The sequence below is a fragment of the Oncorhynchus nerka genome, linkage group LG14 (genome assembly GCF_034236695.1).
Source record: "Oncorhynchus nerka isolate Pitt River linkage group LG14, Oner_Uvic_2.0, whole genome shotgun sequence".
NCBI lineage: Eukaryota > Metazoa > Chordata > Actinopteri > Salmoniformes > Salmonidae > Oncorhynchus > Oncorhynchus nerka.
The window spans coordinates 30,205,564-30,222,126 of NC_088409.1; the positions used below are offsets into that span (position 1 = coordinate 30,205,564).

The following is a 16,563-nucleotide window of genomic DNA, read 5'->3' on the forward strand; positions in this document are numbered from 1 at the left end:
TGAAGGGCAATGAACCACAGGATTGGGCTTCTATCTGAATCCACGTTGACTCTTGTCTGTTTGTGATCCATGTTAGCATGTTGCGGATTTGGGCAGACCAGTAGTACAATTGAAGGGAGGAAAGGGCAAGGCCACCTTTAGATTCAGGTTTTGATAAAGTGGAAAACTTGATCCTAGGTTTTTTATTGCCCCATATAAATTTGGTGATGCTTTGGTTAGTTGTTTTGAAGAAGGAAATTGGGAGATAGCATGGGAGCATCTGAAATAAGTAGTTCAGTCTAGGGAGGACGTTCATACGGATTACATTAATTCTTCCTACTAAGCTAATTGGGAGGGAGATCCAGGTTTGGAGATTGTTCTTGATTCGATCCAGGAGTGGAAGATAATTTTCCTTAAAAAGGCTATTCAGATCTGGTGTTATGAAGATCCCGAGGTATTGAAACCCCTGTGTTTTCCATTGGAAAGGACAGAGTGTCTTCATAGTGCTGGTGAGTGTTGAGAGGGCAGACAGTGGATTTGTTAAAATTGATCTTATAACCTGAAAACTTGCCATACTGAGCAATTGTGTCTAAAATGAGAGGGAGGGATTTCTCAGGGTTGGATATGTAGAGCAAGACATCATCCGCGTAAAGCGAAATCTTGTGCTGCAGGCCACCTGCAGAAACACCCATAATACTTGGATTGCTCCTTATCAGCTCTGCCAGAGGCTCCACCCCCAACAAGTAGAGCAGCGGGGACAGCGAGCACCCTTGTCTTGTGCCCCGTTCCAGAGGGAATCTGTCAGAGTTCAGTCCATTAGTAGTCACCATGGCATTTGGATGAGAGTATAGTGATTTGATCCATTTAATAAAATTTGGGCCCATATTGAACTTTTCTAAGACTGAAAACAGAAAGCTCCACTCCATCCTGTCAAACGCCTTCTCAGCATCCAGTGAAGCCAGCAGGACAGGGCTCTTTTGTGCGTTTACTTGATCAATAATATCAAAAAGACGGCGAATGTTATCAGAAGAGTATCTGTCTCTAATAAATCCAGTTTGGTCCGCTTTTATTATTTTGGGAAGAAGAGTGTTTAGTCTTTTGGCAAGCAATTTGGTAATTATTTTATAGTCAAAATCCAACAAGCTTATGGGCCGGAAGGACGAGCAGGATAGGGGGTCCTTGTCCTTTTTTAGCAACACTGTAATGCGAGCTGTGTGCATTGAGTCTGGGAGAACTCCGTTTTTGCAAAAATACTCCAGCATTGGCATGAAGATAGGGCTGAGCTGGGGCCAAAAAGCTTTGTAGAACTCTCTGGGGAATCCATCTGGGCCTGGGGACTTATTAGGTGGCATGGAGGTAATTGCCTCCAGGATCTCCTCAGGAGTGAAGGGGGAGTTGAGATCTTCCTGGTCGGTCTCTGATAGTTTAGGTAGCGAGATTCCCTCTAGGAAAGAGTGGAGTTCTGCCTCTGTGTGTTTTCTCTCAGAGGTATATAGTTTGCAGTAAAAATCATGAAAAGTTAAATTTATCTTTTTTGGGTCATATGTGACCTCGTCCTCTGCTGTTCGGATAGCCATGATTGTACGCTCTGACTGCTCCTTTTTTAATTGGTATGCAAGCAATCTACTGGGCCTATTGCTGTACTCATGGTATTTCTGTTTAGTAAAGAAAACTTTTTTTTTTATCTCCCGAGTGTAGTCCAAATTCAGTTTGGCTTTGGCTGCTTTAAGATGACTCCAGGAGGTGCTGTCTAGGGATTGTTTATGTATTTTTTTCACAGCATTCCAGCTCCCTCTCAAGATCTAGCCTGTGTGCTTCCATTGCTTTTTTCTTAGAGGAAGCATATGCAATTAGATGACCTCTTAGTGTGGCTTTAGCAGTGTCCCACATTGTGGCCGGAGAAACAGGGGAATCTTTATTGTCTTGTGTGTAGTTGTCTATCCATGTAGTTACCAATGTATGGAACTCGTCATTTGATAGCATGGAGGTGTTGAATTTCCAGCTCTTTGACCTCGGGATGTTTTTGCAGAGGTCAAAGAGGAGGTGGACAAAGGCGTGATCTGAAAGTGCTATGGGTCCGATTGTACAAGTGGCTGAATTTATGAAACACTTTGGGATAAAAATTTAATCTATACGGGAGTAGGTGTTATGGACATTAGAGTAGTATGTATAGTCCATAGATGAGCTATTATTCTCTCTCCAGATATCTATCAGCCCCATCTCTTTAGTAAGAGAGTTCAACATCTTTGCAGATCTAGGATTTGTGGTGGGGACTTGAGATGATTTGTCTAGGGTTGGGTTAAGGGTACAATTAAAATCTCCGGCCACCACACCAAAGGAGACACAATGCTCATTGAACAGGGTTATAATTTTTGACATGAAGGCAGGAGTATCTGTGTTAGGGGCGTATATGTTTAATATAGTAATTGGTTGACCATATAGTGACCCAGTTATCAAAATAAATCTCCCCTCCGGATCAGATATGTTTTTGTCTATTATGAATGGAACATTTTTATGGATAAGTATGGCTGTGCCTCTACTGTTTGATTTGAAAGATGAGAAATACACCTGTCCCACCCAAGCTCTGCGGAGTTTGGCATGTTCAGCATCACAGAGGTGTGTGTCTCTTGTAATAGCGCAATGTCTGCTTTTTCCTTTTTTAGAGCACATAGTATCTTTTTTCGTTTTATTGCATGCCCTAGACCATGGCAGTTCCATGTCAATAGATTTAAGGTACTAGTCATCGTCATCGAGCAGTAATCGAACTTTAGTGCAAGTCATCGCTGGGTAAAGGTGGATAGTAATTACAGCTGCGTTCACATAAAAGGAAAATAAATGGTGTACATAAAATAATAATCTCTGAACACCCCAGCCGAGTTCCCAAACAACTCGACACATCCCGTTGGATCTATTACCTAATTTGGTGTTTAGTTCTGTACGTTGGGATCTCAGCTCAGAAAGGATGTCTTCGACAGAGTGCGAGGTTGGCATTCGTTGTGCCTCGTGGGGGAGCGGGTTCTCTTGCTCCTGGCTAATGGCGCTAGTTTTTTCAGAAGCTAGCTTCTTCTTGGAGGCTTTTTCCGTCGCTAATACTCGAGTCCGGGTAAAAATGTCACCTGTAGTGTCGCCTTTTGTAGCCGCCATGACTTTTTCTTACTAAAGCTAAATGGGTGTGAACTTGGAGTGGAGGTAAGATTCGGAATTGGAAACTACTTGTGCGGAGCTCTTAGTTCACGCGGCCATCTCGTTCAAGGGTCACGTGATCCCCCCTGTGGAACGCTTTTGACACCTTGTAGACTCCATTCCCTGACAAATTGAGGCAGTTCTGACGGAAAAAGGGGGCACAACTGAATATTAGGAAGGTGTTCTTAATGTTTTGTACAATATTAGGAATGTGTTTTTAATGTTTTGTACAATATTAGGAAGGTGATCTTAATGTTTTGCGTCTAACAAACCTGAGTCAGATGCAGATGTTAAAGGCCCAGTGCAGTATTTTTTCTGTGTCTTAAATATATTTCCACACAGTGAGGTTGAAACAATGTTTCGTTTTTTTTGTCTAAGAGCTGTTTCAAAAGATCCCACCTGCTTTGGTGGGATTGAGTTTTGGCTTGCCTGGTGACATCACCAGGTGGTAATAGACCAATAAGAAAGAAAAGGATCTTTGTTAAGAAGCTATTTTCTACTCTGGACGGTTCTGACTGAATATGTGGACAACTATAAATACCTAGGTGTCTAATTAGACTGTAAACTCTCCTTCCAGACTCATATTAAGCATCTCCATTCCTAAATTAAATCTAGAATCAGCTTCCTATTTCGCAAACAAAGCCTCCTTCACTCATGCTGCCAAACATACCCTCGTAAAACTGACTATCCTGCCGATCCTTGACTTCGGCAATGTCATTTATAAAATAGCCTCCAACACTCTACTCTACTATCACAGTGTCATCCGTTTTGTCACCAAAGCCCCATATACTACCCACCATTGCGACCTGTATGCACTCGTTGGCTGGTCCTCGCTACATATTCGTCGCCAAACCCACTGGCTCCAGGTCATCTATAAGTCTTTGCTAGGTAAAGCTCCACCTTATCTCAGCTCACTGGTCACCATAGCAACACCCACCCATAGAAAACGCTCCAGCAGGTATATTTCACTGGTAATCACCAAAGCCAACATCTCCTTTGACTGCCTTTCCTTCCAGTTCTCTGCTGCCAATTGCTGGAACGAATTGCAAAAATCACTGAAGTTGGAGACTCATATCTCTCTCACTAACTTCAAGCATCGGCTGTCAGAGCAGCTTACCGATCGCTGCAGCTGTACACAGCCGATCTGTAAATAGTCCATCCAACCAACTACCTACCTCATCCCCATATTTTTTATTATTTTTCTGCTCTTTTGCACACCAGTATTTCTACTTGCACATCCTCATCTGCACTTCTATCACTCCAGTGTAAATTGTTAAGTTGTAATTATTTCGCCACTATGGCCTATTTATTGCATTACCTCCTTGCTTCATTTGCACACACTGTATACAGATTTTCTATTGTGTTATTGACTGTATGTTTGTTTATCCCATATGTAACTCTGTTGTTGTTTTTTGTCACATTGCTTTGCTTTATCTTGGCCAGGTCGCAGTTGTAAATAAGAACTTGTTCTCAACTGGCCCACCTGTTTAAATAAAGGTTAAATACAAATAAATACAAATGTATTTTTAACCATTTTAATTGTAAACAATCCAGAAATGATTTGATATTGAGAGAAAACGGCTGCATTGGACCTTTAAATACTTTGAAATATCAATTTACATTGGTTTCAATGTCACTGTTGATCTGTTGGACATATTTCCTTCTGCAGTCGTCACTAGACTTGCCACTGTGTTTCCTGTCTGGATGATGAACAGCTGTCAGCCTCTAGGCACAAGGCAAACACCCTATGGGGGCTTGGTGTCCATACATGGGCTTATTCATGCTCAGGGAGACGGGTATGCAGACCACGGGCACAAACAGTTACAAGAACCAGATGTAGGTTGGCATAGATGTGCAGACCACAAACCAGAGCGAGAGATACTGTAAACAGCAGGTCTGACGCATGGAGACAAAGGAAATGGCTATGATTGGGTCAATATGAGGCAGAAATAACACACACCTGGCCACCAGACAAAGACAAGATGTCAGCACTCAAAGTAGGCTAAAGAGAATGTATACACTGTAACGGGAGAGGACATTTTGGGTGCGTACACCGAAAGCAGTGATTATGGGGATAACATTTTGACAATAGAACTGGCAGTAAATTAGGAAACTAGTGCCTCATTAGGAAGACCCTCATTTCATGTTGCTTTGCTTGCTGCTACTCTTGCGTTCTCAACAGCCTTCCTGACTTCCTCCATAAGATTGACATTCAATAATTATTTTGGGTTGTATCCAGCCCTGATCATTTCCTTCTCAAACCCATTCTTTGGCTTTCTGGTACAGTAGCATCTAAAAAGATGTAATTAAACACAGATGCTCATTTTGTCACAGCTACTATGGCTGAGGTTGGAGAAACTAAACTGTGTCTGGATAGCAGGTATATACTGTATTTTATATCATGAGTCTTCTCCTTGAGGCAGAACTGAGCTATTTCGGCAACATGGGACAGCTGCACAGTCAAAATTGGCTATATTGAGGGCCTCCCGGGTGGCACAGTGGTTAAGGGTGCTGTACTGCAGCGCCAGCTGCGCCACCAGAGACTCTGGGTTCGCGCCCAGGCTCTGTCGTAACCGGCTGCGACCGGGAGGTCCGTGGGGCGATGCACAATTGGCCTAGCATCGTCCGGGTTAGGGAGGGTTTGGCCGGTAGGGAAATCCTTGTCTCATCGCGCACCAGCGACTCCTGTGGCGGGCCGGGCGCAGTGTGCGCTAACCAAGGTTGCCAGGTGCACAGTGTTTCCTCCGACACATTGGTGCTGCTGGCTTCCGGGTTGGATGCGCGCTGTGTTAAGAAGCAGTGCGGCTTGGTTGGGTTGTGTATCGGAGGACACATGACTTTCAACCTTCGTCTCTCCCGAGCCCGTACGGGAGTTGTAGCGATGAGACAAGATAGTAGCTACTAAAAACAATTGGATAACATGAAATTGGGGTAAAAAAAAAGGCTATATTGTAAACATTCATGAAAACCAAAATGTGCTTTTTGGTCTTAATTTAAGGTTTGGGTTAGTAGTGTGATTAGGGTTAAAGTTGGGGTGTCAGCAAGTGACCAATATGCAGAGCTGCCTCCAGAACAAGATTCATGACGAAAAACGCTATCCTGCGTTGGGATGGATCAGCAACTTTAACTTTAAGTTGCTTCACACTGGCCTGTAAGACAGAGTGAAAACAGTGAAAGCATGTACTGAAAAACCCATTCTAAAGCATGCATGCTGTTTGCGGCCAGGCACTTCCCAGCTAGCACATTTGGTTCCTTGGAAGTTGTGGGAATGTACGTTTTTTGTTTCCAATTAGTTCTGGGAATGAAGCCATATGTTTCCTGACCGTTCAGTTTTTAAAATGTTCTGAGAACGGATGTAAAAATATAGCCTTTTCTTCAACAATATTGCTGCACTGTCGGAACTAGAAGCACAAGCATTTCGCTACACTCACATTAACATCTGCTAACCATGTGTATTTGACCAATAAAATTTGATTCAATTTTGGTATGGCATCCGACCACAAGGTGCTACAGAGGGTAGTACGTACAGCCCAGTACATCACTGGGGCCGAGCTTCCTGCCGTCCAGGACCTATATACTAGGCGGTGTCAGAGGAAGACCCAAAAAATAGTCAAAGACTCCAGTCACCCAAGTCATAGACAGTTCTTTCTGCTACCGCACGGCAAGCGGTACCGGAGCGCCACGTCTAAGTCCAAAAGGCTCCTTAACAGCTTCTACCCCCAAGCCATAAGACTGCTGAACAATGAATCAAATGGTCACCCAGCCTATTGACATTGACACACCCCACCCCCCCTTTTGTTTTTATGCTGCTGCTACCCGCTGTTTATAATCTATGCATAGTCACTTTACCCCTACCTACATGTTCTTTTATTGTGTTACTTTTTAGTGAAAAAATACATTTTGTTTATTTAGTAAATATTTTCTTAACTCTATTTCTTGAACTGCATTGTTGGTCAAGGGCTTTTAAGTAAACATTCCAAGGTATAAAAAAATGTGGTTTAATTTAGTCTAAGCAGGGCCTGAAACTAAAGTAACCCTCATGGAGGCAACCTGGGCCAAGCTGGATGACTCCTGCATGTACTCTGCTTGTTTCTTTTGAAAATACTTTAATACATTCATCTTTGAATTTTGAATGTGGTTCTTACCTGCATACATGGGTTAAGGGGGAGAGATGACATGAGTCATCCAGCTTTGCCCATGGCAAATCTCAATTAGGGTTAAAGGGCTGCTATAGTGTGGAGGGGCCCATGGGATCTATGTTGCCTTGACGAAAAGTCCCCAGACATGATCCGTGTGGTGTGGCTCGCCAATTAGCTATGGTCCCTCTATGAGCAGCTCTGTATTTCTTGACAAAGCCACACTGGTTTGCCATTTTGCAGGCCATCCTCCTCATTGCTCGTCAGGTCAACATGAACTCCTGTCCAAATGTCTCTCTTATCAGAGACTGTGTATCAAGAAGCAAATAACTAAGAAAACAGTAGAACACAGTAAACAAATCCATCAGTCTCATGCCATGCATATTCATACAATTCAAGTATGTGTTCTGTCAAAATGTCTTATATTGTAAATAACTTGCTTGTTGGTCTTAATTTAGTAGTAGTTAGTAGTCAAATCAAATGCTGTTTGTCACATGCGCCGAATACAACAGGTAGACCTTACCGTGAAATGCTTACCTACAAGCCCTTAAACCAACAATGCATGTTTAAGAAAAATAAGAGTTAAGAAAATATTTACTAAATAAACTAAGGTACAAAAAAAAGTAAAACAATAAAAATAACAATAACGAGGCTATATATACAATGGGCACCTGTCACACCCTGACCATAGTTTGCTTTGTATGTTCTATGTTTTGTTTGGTCAGGGTGTGATCTGAGTGGGCATTCTATGTTGGATGTCTTGTTTGTCTGTTTCTGTGTTTGGGCCTGATATGGTTCTCAATCAGAGGCAGGTGGTAGTCATTGTCTCTGATTGGGAGCCATATTTAGGTAGCCTGTTTGGTGTTGGGTTTTGTGGGTGATTGTTCCTGTCTTTGTTACACCAGATAGGGCTGTTTTTGGTTTTGTCACATTTCTTGTTTTGTATAGTGTTCATTTATCATCTTCATTAAAGATGTATCACAATAACCATGCTGCGTTTTGGTCCGCCTCTCCTTCAACAGAAGAATCCCGTGACAGCACCTGTACCGAGTCAATGTGTGGGGGTACAGGTTAGTTGAGGTAATATGTACTGTACATGTGGTTAGGCATTAGGGTTAGTTGTGTGATTAGGGTTAATGTTAGGGTGACCACTATGCAGAGCTGTCTCCAGAACAGGATTCATGACAAACGCTAAACTGCATTTGGATGAATCAACAATATCGCAGTCGCTTCACACTGGCCTGTATGGCAGAGTGAAAGCCTGTGCTGAGAAACCCATTCCAAAGCATGTTTGCAGCAAGGCACTTAGTACTGCAAAAAAGCCAAAATACAAAGTGTTACATTTGGGGCAAAGCCAACAACACTTCATTGAGTAACCCTCTAAATTTCTCCACTCATTTTCATGCTATTTTTTTATTGAGAAATACTGCACCAAACAGTGAGTATGTTAGTGTACAACCAAAGATTTTAAGATCAAGAATGGTTTGTACTACTTCTATCAACATGTCTGTATACAGTTATCACAGAGACATCATGAACATTGTATTGTCGTCCAACATCAAACTTGTCATTGTAATTATTGTATAATTACAAAATTGACAGGCTGCATGACATCAGCAGCCTGGGGGTCTAAAATAGAATAACTGGTGCAAACACGAATAAACCCATCCATTTAAAAATGAATTCAGTGTATGACAATCTAACAAACCAGGCAACTAAAAGCAACTTTCTAAACAATGTTTTGGTTAGTTTCTAGCTTGTTAGAAGGTGTAAACGGTACAGTGAAATGGTTTATTGCATAGTAGTTTGTTTAGACATGTAGCTAGCTAGCTAAACAATTAACCATAATGGCATTATGGTTCATTGTAGCTAGGTTCAATATTAGGTAGCTAGCTAACATTAGGCTATAAATAGCAATGCAAATGACTTTGCGATACGAATACCATTACTACACAGATCATGCACATAACTTTAGCTAGTAAGCCAGCCTCCCAGCTAATGATAGCTAGCTAGCTAATGGTACTCTTTAATTTGCAATGAAAACAACTTTCTGACAAAATTGGAAATGTATAATATCTCAAAATGTAGCTAGTTAGACTCTCTTACCCGTATAACGTTACATGGATGAACACTTCTCCCTCTCTGTCACAGATGCCATGGTTGCCCTTAATTTGAAGATGTAATCCAGACATGTGTTTTATACAACAGTGTTCTCTTTCGCTTTAGACTAATCCGAACTCATCTCTTGGCATGTCCAGCCCATCCATTATCTCAGCCAATCATGGCTAGTGGGAAGGTTCCTGTCTTTTCCCATGGCTAAACCAACTACGCTCGTAATTTAACTTGTATATACAGATGGCATACATGTTTGTGTATGATGTTCCAGAAGGCATTTCTGCCAAAAAACGCATTTTGATGATTTTTTGTTTTTATTTTTATTTTTACTTCAAAGGCCTCTCGTGTGAAGTAGTGATGTGCGACATACACCTAGTTTCTGAAATAATTTACCTTAATGACAGATTTCTTGAGTTATGTTAGATTAATTCTGACTACGGCGTTTCAAAATGGACAAACGGTACTATTGCCCCTTTTTTGCGAAAAATGTATCCATGCTTTTGTCACTTCTAGGTTAGACTACTCCAATGCTCTACTTTCCGGCTACCAGGATAAAGCAATAAATATACTTCAGTTAGTGCTAAACACGACAGCTAGAATCTTTTTTTCAAATAAAAAAATATATATTTTGACCCCCTTTTTTCTCCCCAATTTTGTGGCATCCAATTATTAGTAGTTACTGTCTTGTCTCATCGCTACAACTCCCGTACGGACTCGGGAGAGGCGAAGCCATGCATCCTCCGAAACACAACCCAACTAAGCCTCACTGCTTCTTAACACAGCGCGCATCCAACCCGGAAGCCAGCCGCACCAATGTGTCAGAGGGAACACCGTACACCTAGTGACCTGGTCAGCGCGCACTGTGCCCGGCCCGCCACAGGAGTCGCTAGTGCGCGATGAGACAAGGATATCCCTGCCAGCCAAACCCTCCCAATTGTGAGCTGCCCCATGGACCTCCCGGTCACGGCCAGCTGCGACAGAGCCTGAGCTTGAACTCAGCCTTAGACCACTGCGCCACCCGGGAGGCCCCGGCAGCTAGAATCTTGACTAGAACCAAAATATTTGATCATATTACTCCAGTGCTAGCCTCTCTAGACTGGCTTCCTGGCAAGGGCTGATTTCAAGGTTTAACTGCTAATCATTACATGGCCTTCCTCCTACTTATCTTTCCGATTTGGTCCTGCCGTACATACCTACACGTACGCTACGGTCTCCACTGGGATTCTCTGCCTCAAACCCTATTACAGGGGCTGAGTCACTGGCTTACTGGTGCTCTTCCATGCCTTCCCTAGGAGGGGTGCGTCACTTGAGTTGTCTGGGTTGGCGTCCCCCCTTGGGTTTGTGCCATGGGGAGATCTTCATGGGCTATACTCTGCCTTGTCTCAGGATGGTTAGTTGGTGGTTGAGGATATCCCTCTAGTGGTGTGGGGGCTGTGCTTTGGCAAAGTGGGTGGGGTTATATCCTGCATGTTTGGCCCTGTCTGGGGGTATTGTCGGGCGGGCCACAGTGTCTCCCGACCCCTCCTGTCTCAACCTCCAGTATTTATGCTGCAATAGTTTGTGTCGGGGGGCTAGGGTCAGTCTGTTATATCTGGAGTATTTCTCCTGTCTTATCCGGTGTCCTGTGTGAATTTAAGTATGCTCTCTCAAGTCTCTGTTTTTCTCTCCTAGGACCATGCCTCAAGACTAGCTGGCCTGATGACTCCTTTCTGTCCCCAGTCCACCTGGTCGTGCTGCTGCTCCAGTATCAACTCTTCTGCCTGCGGCTATGGAACCCTGACCTGTTCACTGGACGTGCTACCTGTCCCAGGCCTGCTGTTTTCAACTCCCTAGAGACAGCAGGAGCGGTAGAGATACTCTGAATGATCGGCTATGAAAAGCCAACTGACATTTACTCCTGAGGTGCTGACCTGTTGTACCCTCTACAACCACTGTGATTATTATTATTTGACCCTGCTGGTCATCTATGAACATTTGAACATCTTGGCCATGTTCTGTTACAATCTCCACACAGCACAGCCAGAAGAGGACTGGCCACCCCTCATAGCCTGGTTCCTCTCTAGGTTTCTTCCTAGGTTCTGGCCTTTCTAGGGAGTTTTTCCTAGCAACTGTGCTTTTACACCTGCATTGCTTGCTGCTAGGGGATTTGGGCTGGGTTTCTGTACAGCACTTTGTGACATCAGCTGATGTAAGAAGGGCTTTATAAATACATTTGATTGATTTTTCTTGTTTTTAAGTGAAGGTCTTGGAGTATGCAAGCACACTCATTTGGTTCACCTAGCCGACTTTGGCTAGCCGCCAGACAACCTGAAGCATGCTGACGCCTTTAGGCCTGATCCAGTCTGCTTGAGACCTGACACTGGGAGAGACTTTCTCCTTTTAGCAGGACTATAACACAAAACACAAGTCCAAAACGACACTTACTTATTGAAAGAAAACTGTCTCTTACCCAGACAAGACAGTGGAAACTCCTGAGTCACCTATAGCGCCGTTGTGACTATAATTTAACTTGTTTTATTTGCTGTTATTAAATCAGTGTTTTCTCGTTGCAAATGACAAAAGATAGATTTAACAGCATAAATAAAAATGAATAAAATCATATTCACAATGGTGCTGTCATATTTTTGACTGCAATGATCTGCAAACAACTTGATTGACTTTGAGAAATTGTGAAAGATGTGTGCAAAGTTGGTGGAGCCCTATCCAAAAATAAAATTATATATTTTTTACATGTATTTTTTATTTTGAAATTGTGAAGGTTTTTACAGAGCACTGAGCAGTGAAAAAAGTAAAAAAGGGAATGCGGTTTAATTCCAGGCTGTAAAAACACAGAAAACTAAATGTGAAAATTTAAAAAATTGCCACATTCTACAAATGGTATGTTTTGCAACAGAACACTGTATTCAAAGCTCAATTATTGAACACATTGGATTTCGATAGCTCTGAGTGTGGATGCTTCTCGACAAACATACCACACCTCTAAATGATAACAGATAAATGCTGTAACTTGGCACACACTAAATCATTTCACCTCCTTCAGCTCCAAGTCAAAATGTACCTTATTGTACCCATCCTTGTGAGCTTGCTACTCCCCAAAGGTAAGAATTGCATGTTGATGATAATTTATTTTAAATGTCTATCTATTTATATATAGCTATATATATATATATATAGCTATAACCCATATCTTTTTTTATTACTTATTACTGCTTTGAAGATCAAGTTCAGCAATTATTGTACGTTTTTGCAATTTCAGTTTAGCCTATAGCCAACAGTTTGGAACTATAATGAAGATGCAATACATCTAACTTCAACAGCATTGATCAACTTACCTTTTGAATGACAAATGCATTTCAGCCAAAGAACAGTGTCCACATTTTAGTCTATTATATCCCTGATAATTTATGAACGGAATTTCAAGTAATGGGATGCGGTAACTTTTCACCTTCTCAGCATATTCACTCAAGTGCTTTGAGTGCACACCAGGAGAATCGGGAGCATGCACGGACAAGGAGACTGACTGTCCAACCCAATGTGGAAACACGCGGATTACATCCTATATGGGTAAATTAAAGGCAGGTTCATTTAGCTCACAAGTTTTAGCCTGACGACAAAAAAAAAAATTAAACCTGTATTTGCTTGTCCCGACCTATTCTTTCTATTTCCAGGTGGTACAACATTATCCGATGTGAACCTGAAGTCTTGCTCGGTGCCTGCACAGTGTCTCACTGCATCGGTGAATTTTGGAATGATGCGCACTATGATCGCCAGCACATGCTGCAATACAGACCTCTGCAACTCTAAAAGCATCCCTGGTAACTATCTCAATGAGAATGTATTGTCTGGTAGCGTCAGTAAATGCTACTATTAAAACATTCGATTTGATAGCATGTTGAAAGGTTGAGTTGAAATGAATTGTTTTAATTGACAGTTCTATGAGGAAAGTTTGAGTTTCTGAATTAGACTTTAACTCAATTCTTAAATTGGCATGTCTACCTAAAAATGAAATACAAGCAAACGATTTATTTAGCGAAATGATTTAACAGCTGCCAAGTGTTTTCAACATAGAGGAATAATTGAATTAGGCTGTTATAATGAATAGAATGAAGCTATTTTGGTTTGTGGTGAGCTGGGAGTAAAAAGTGGAATCACCTATCCTGTAGAATCTACTAAAACCACCCCTAATGGCAAGAAGTGCTTCACCTGTACCGGAACGGACTGCACGAGCGCACTGAGCTGTGAGGGAGACGAGGACCGCTGTATCTCAACAATGGGTAGTGTGTCAGATTAATGGCGCGCCGTTATCAGCACATTCTTTACATTCCTAAACCTCTTCCTTTAGTCTCTGACTGATCTCATAGACTAGACATAACATAGTAAACGTAAATCCGGGACACCCATAATTAGGATAATATGTTATGTTTGGTATAATTACATCAGATAGAATGTTACTTAAGGCAAACACGTAAGGAGGGTGGTTTGTCAGAGTGGATGGGTGGGCATATAATACAAACTTGCACCCTTTGGGTTGCTAGATGTTCGCATCTCATCACTGACAACTTTAGCATTTTAGCTAGTTAGCAACTACTTAGCATGTTAACTAACCCTTCCCCTAATCCTTTTAGATAACCTTTTCCCTAACTCCTAACCCCTAGTGCTAGATAAGATTAGCCAACTAGCCACATAGGTAATGATAGCAACAACAAATTTGAATTTGTAACATATATGTTTAGTAAATTCAAACATATTGCACATTTTGAAAATTCGTAACATATTGTTCGAATTGCAATTTGTAACATATTGTACGAATTGCAATTTGCAACATATTATACAAAATGGATGAGGGACATCCACAAATTAATTCATACTATACGAAAGGGAACATTTCATACTAACTTGAGTTCTCAGATTTACGTACAGAATAATATGAAATGCTCTGAGACCATGTGGCAGAGTCTGCACATCTCATATGTATGATAATACGATATATATGAGAACTCTGAGTAGTGCTTGAAATTCTGTGTGGTTATATAATCCTGGTCTCTGATAGCATGCAGTTACCTTGAGCAAGTAAAAACTTAATGTACAGTATTTTAATTGAATGTTTACTGCACGGAAAGTTTTCCAATCTCCGAATAAACCTCCAACCTGTGGCCTAACTGCAGCAACAGAATTACGCCATGGCCTGAACTTTTAATTACGCCATGTGGTGATCTTAGCTGTCAGTGAAACTCCTTAAAAGTGAAACTAACATGTAAGGTTAGGCATTCATTCCCAATGGTTAAGGTTAGGGCTAAGGTTAGGGATAGGGTTAAACTTAGGTTTATGCATTCATTCTGATTAGTTAAATTAAGGTTTGGGAAAGCCTTAAAACAAAAAACAAGTTCCTAGCACTGGGATTGAACACACAACCCTCAGAGCCAGAGTCTGCAGCTTAAACACCCCATCCCCAACATCCTAGCAAGCCTACTAGATGGTAGCAGGCACTCACTCTGCCCCTAGTGGACTGTATAGCTTCATATTTCCCAGGTCCAAATGTAATCTGGTACCTACAGAATCGGCACCTCCTGGTGTATTCCATAACGGAATGGGCTGAAAGTTTTATCCAATGTACACACCTTTGAAGCATTGAGTCTTGAGAATATCAGTAACATTGTCTTATGTGTGCTGCTAGTGAACATGGGTGGCGAGAAGATGACAATGAAGGGATGTGCCTCCAAGAGCATCTGTGTGGGAGACATGTCAGGAGCGCTGGGGTCCACCATGGGCATTGACATGAAGTGCTGCGAGGGAAACCTGTGTAATAACGCCCAGAGCATCGGACTGAGCCTCCTGCTCCTGGTGACATCCATGGTCTCTGTGGCCCTGTTCCACTGAGAGACACCGTGCCTTCACTTCCTTGCCTCCCCTTCTCCCCCCCCCCCTTTCCTCTTCTGGGCATTGCCTCATTCTATTTATTAGTTCCATCGTAACAGGAGCCTCCCTGTCATTGTCCACCCCCCCATCTCCCCAGTCTCCACTATCTACCTGTTGTGTGTATTAATAATGGATTTGATGGAATAGCCCCTTTCGTTAGACACTTCCTTGGGGCTTCACATTGTGTAGGATTAACCCAACCCCTCCACCCCCACTAGCGTAATGCTGCAGCCACCTGTGGAATGCACTATAGCCATTTTATTTTAGGGACAGCTCTCATTAAAAAAACACACCCACAACCCACACCCATCCCATAATCCCTACACATACCCACCCTCTTCTCTCTTCAAGGCCCTGTGAGTCAGTGAGGCATGGATGTTTGGCGAGGCATCTGCCAATCTAATCAAGTGTTGTACATTGCTTCAAATCATTGGCATTGTTAGCTTTCACATTATTATAACATTCTGTACAACATAAAAAGGCTATTGAATCCCATTTTTAACATGGCAGAAATATACTTACAATTAAATATGTCACTGGATGTGTAAAGTGTTCATGTATTTCCAATGCCTAATTGATGAACAAGATGAATTTTGTAAATTAAAGTATATGAATTACTGAATAGATGAGCTGACTATTCTCACAACCTCCTTCCCCCTCCAATAAGGCAATGAATAAATACATTTAAAAAATCCACAATATTCATTTCAAGATTTAGTTGAGGTCCCAAATACAATGCTTTACGTTTTTAAAATATTTAGTAGTTATCAGGTTTCAGGTAAGACCCAAGTGCAGACTGTTGAAGTAACAATGTTCATTGTAACAACCGGGGAACGCCAACAACAGGTCAAGGCAGGCAGGGGGTCGATAATCCATAGTAGTGGGTCCAAGGTACAAGACAGGCAGGGTCAGGCAGAGTGGTCAGGCAGGCGGGCTCAGAGTCAGGACAGGTCATGGGCAAAAACCAGGAGGACAAGAAAAGAGCGACTGGGGTGAACCAAAATGCTGGTTTGGTTGACAAACAAGACAAACTGGCACAGACAGACAGAAAACACAGGTATAAATACCCAGGGGATACGTGTGGAAGATGGGCAACACCTGGAGGGGGTGGAGACAAGCACAAGGACAGGTGAAACAGATCAGGGCGTGACAGTACTATCTTATTACTTGCCACCCATTCCAAAACCGACTGCAGCTCTTTGTTATTTATATAATGAATATGAGTTCGGGGGGG

General features: G+C 42.2%; 1 protein-coding gene across 1 annotated transcript; it reads left to right on the forward strand.

Annotated features, from left to right (window-relative positions):
• Nucleotides 1–12,398: 12,398 nt before the first annotated feature.
• LOC115140864 (urokinase plasminogen activator surface receptor-like) lies at nucleotides 12,399–15,951 on the forward strand. The gene is made up of 5 exons (XM_029679298.2): nucleotides 12,399–12,511; nucleotides 12,867–12,977; nucleotides 13,082–13,228; nucleotides 13,577–13,687; nucleotides 15,088–15,951. The coding sequence occupies exons 1-5, from the start codon at nucleotides 12,466–12,468 to the stop codon at nucleotides 15,288–15,290; spliced, it is 618 nt and encodes a 205-aa protein (XP_029535158.1). The 5' UTR covers nucleotides 12,399–12,465; the 3' UTR covers nucleotides 15,291–15,951.
• Nucleotides 15,952–16,563: the final 612 nt, after the last annotated feature.

Bases quoted from the DNA above. Each gene is read 5' to 3' on its own strand.
- LOC115140864 (XM_029679298.2), top strand. From the start codon at position 12,466: ATGTACCTTATTGTACCCATCCTTGTGAGCTTGCTACTCCCCAAAG. The intron at 13,229-13,576 runs GTAACTATCTCA...CCTATCCTGTAG, and splicing joins CAACTCTAAAAGCATCCCTG to AATCTACTAAAACCACCCCT. The intron at 13,688-15,087 runs GTAGTGTGTCAG...GTGTGCTGCTAG, and splicing joins CCGCTGTATCTCAACAATGG to TGAACATGGGTGGCGAGAAG.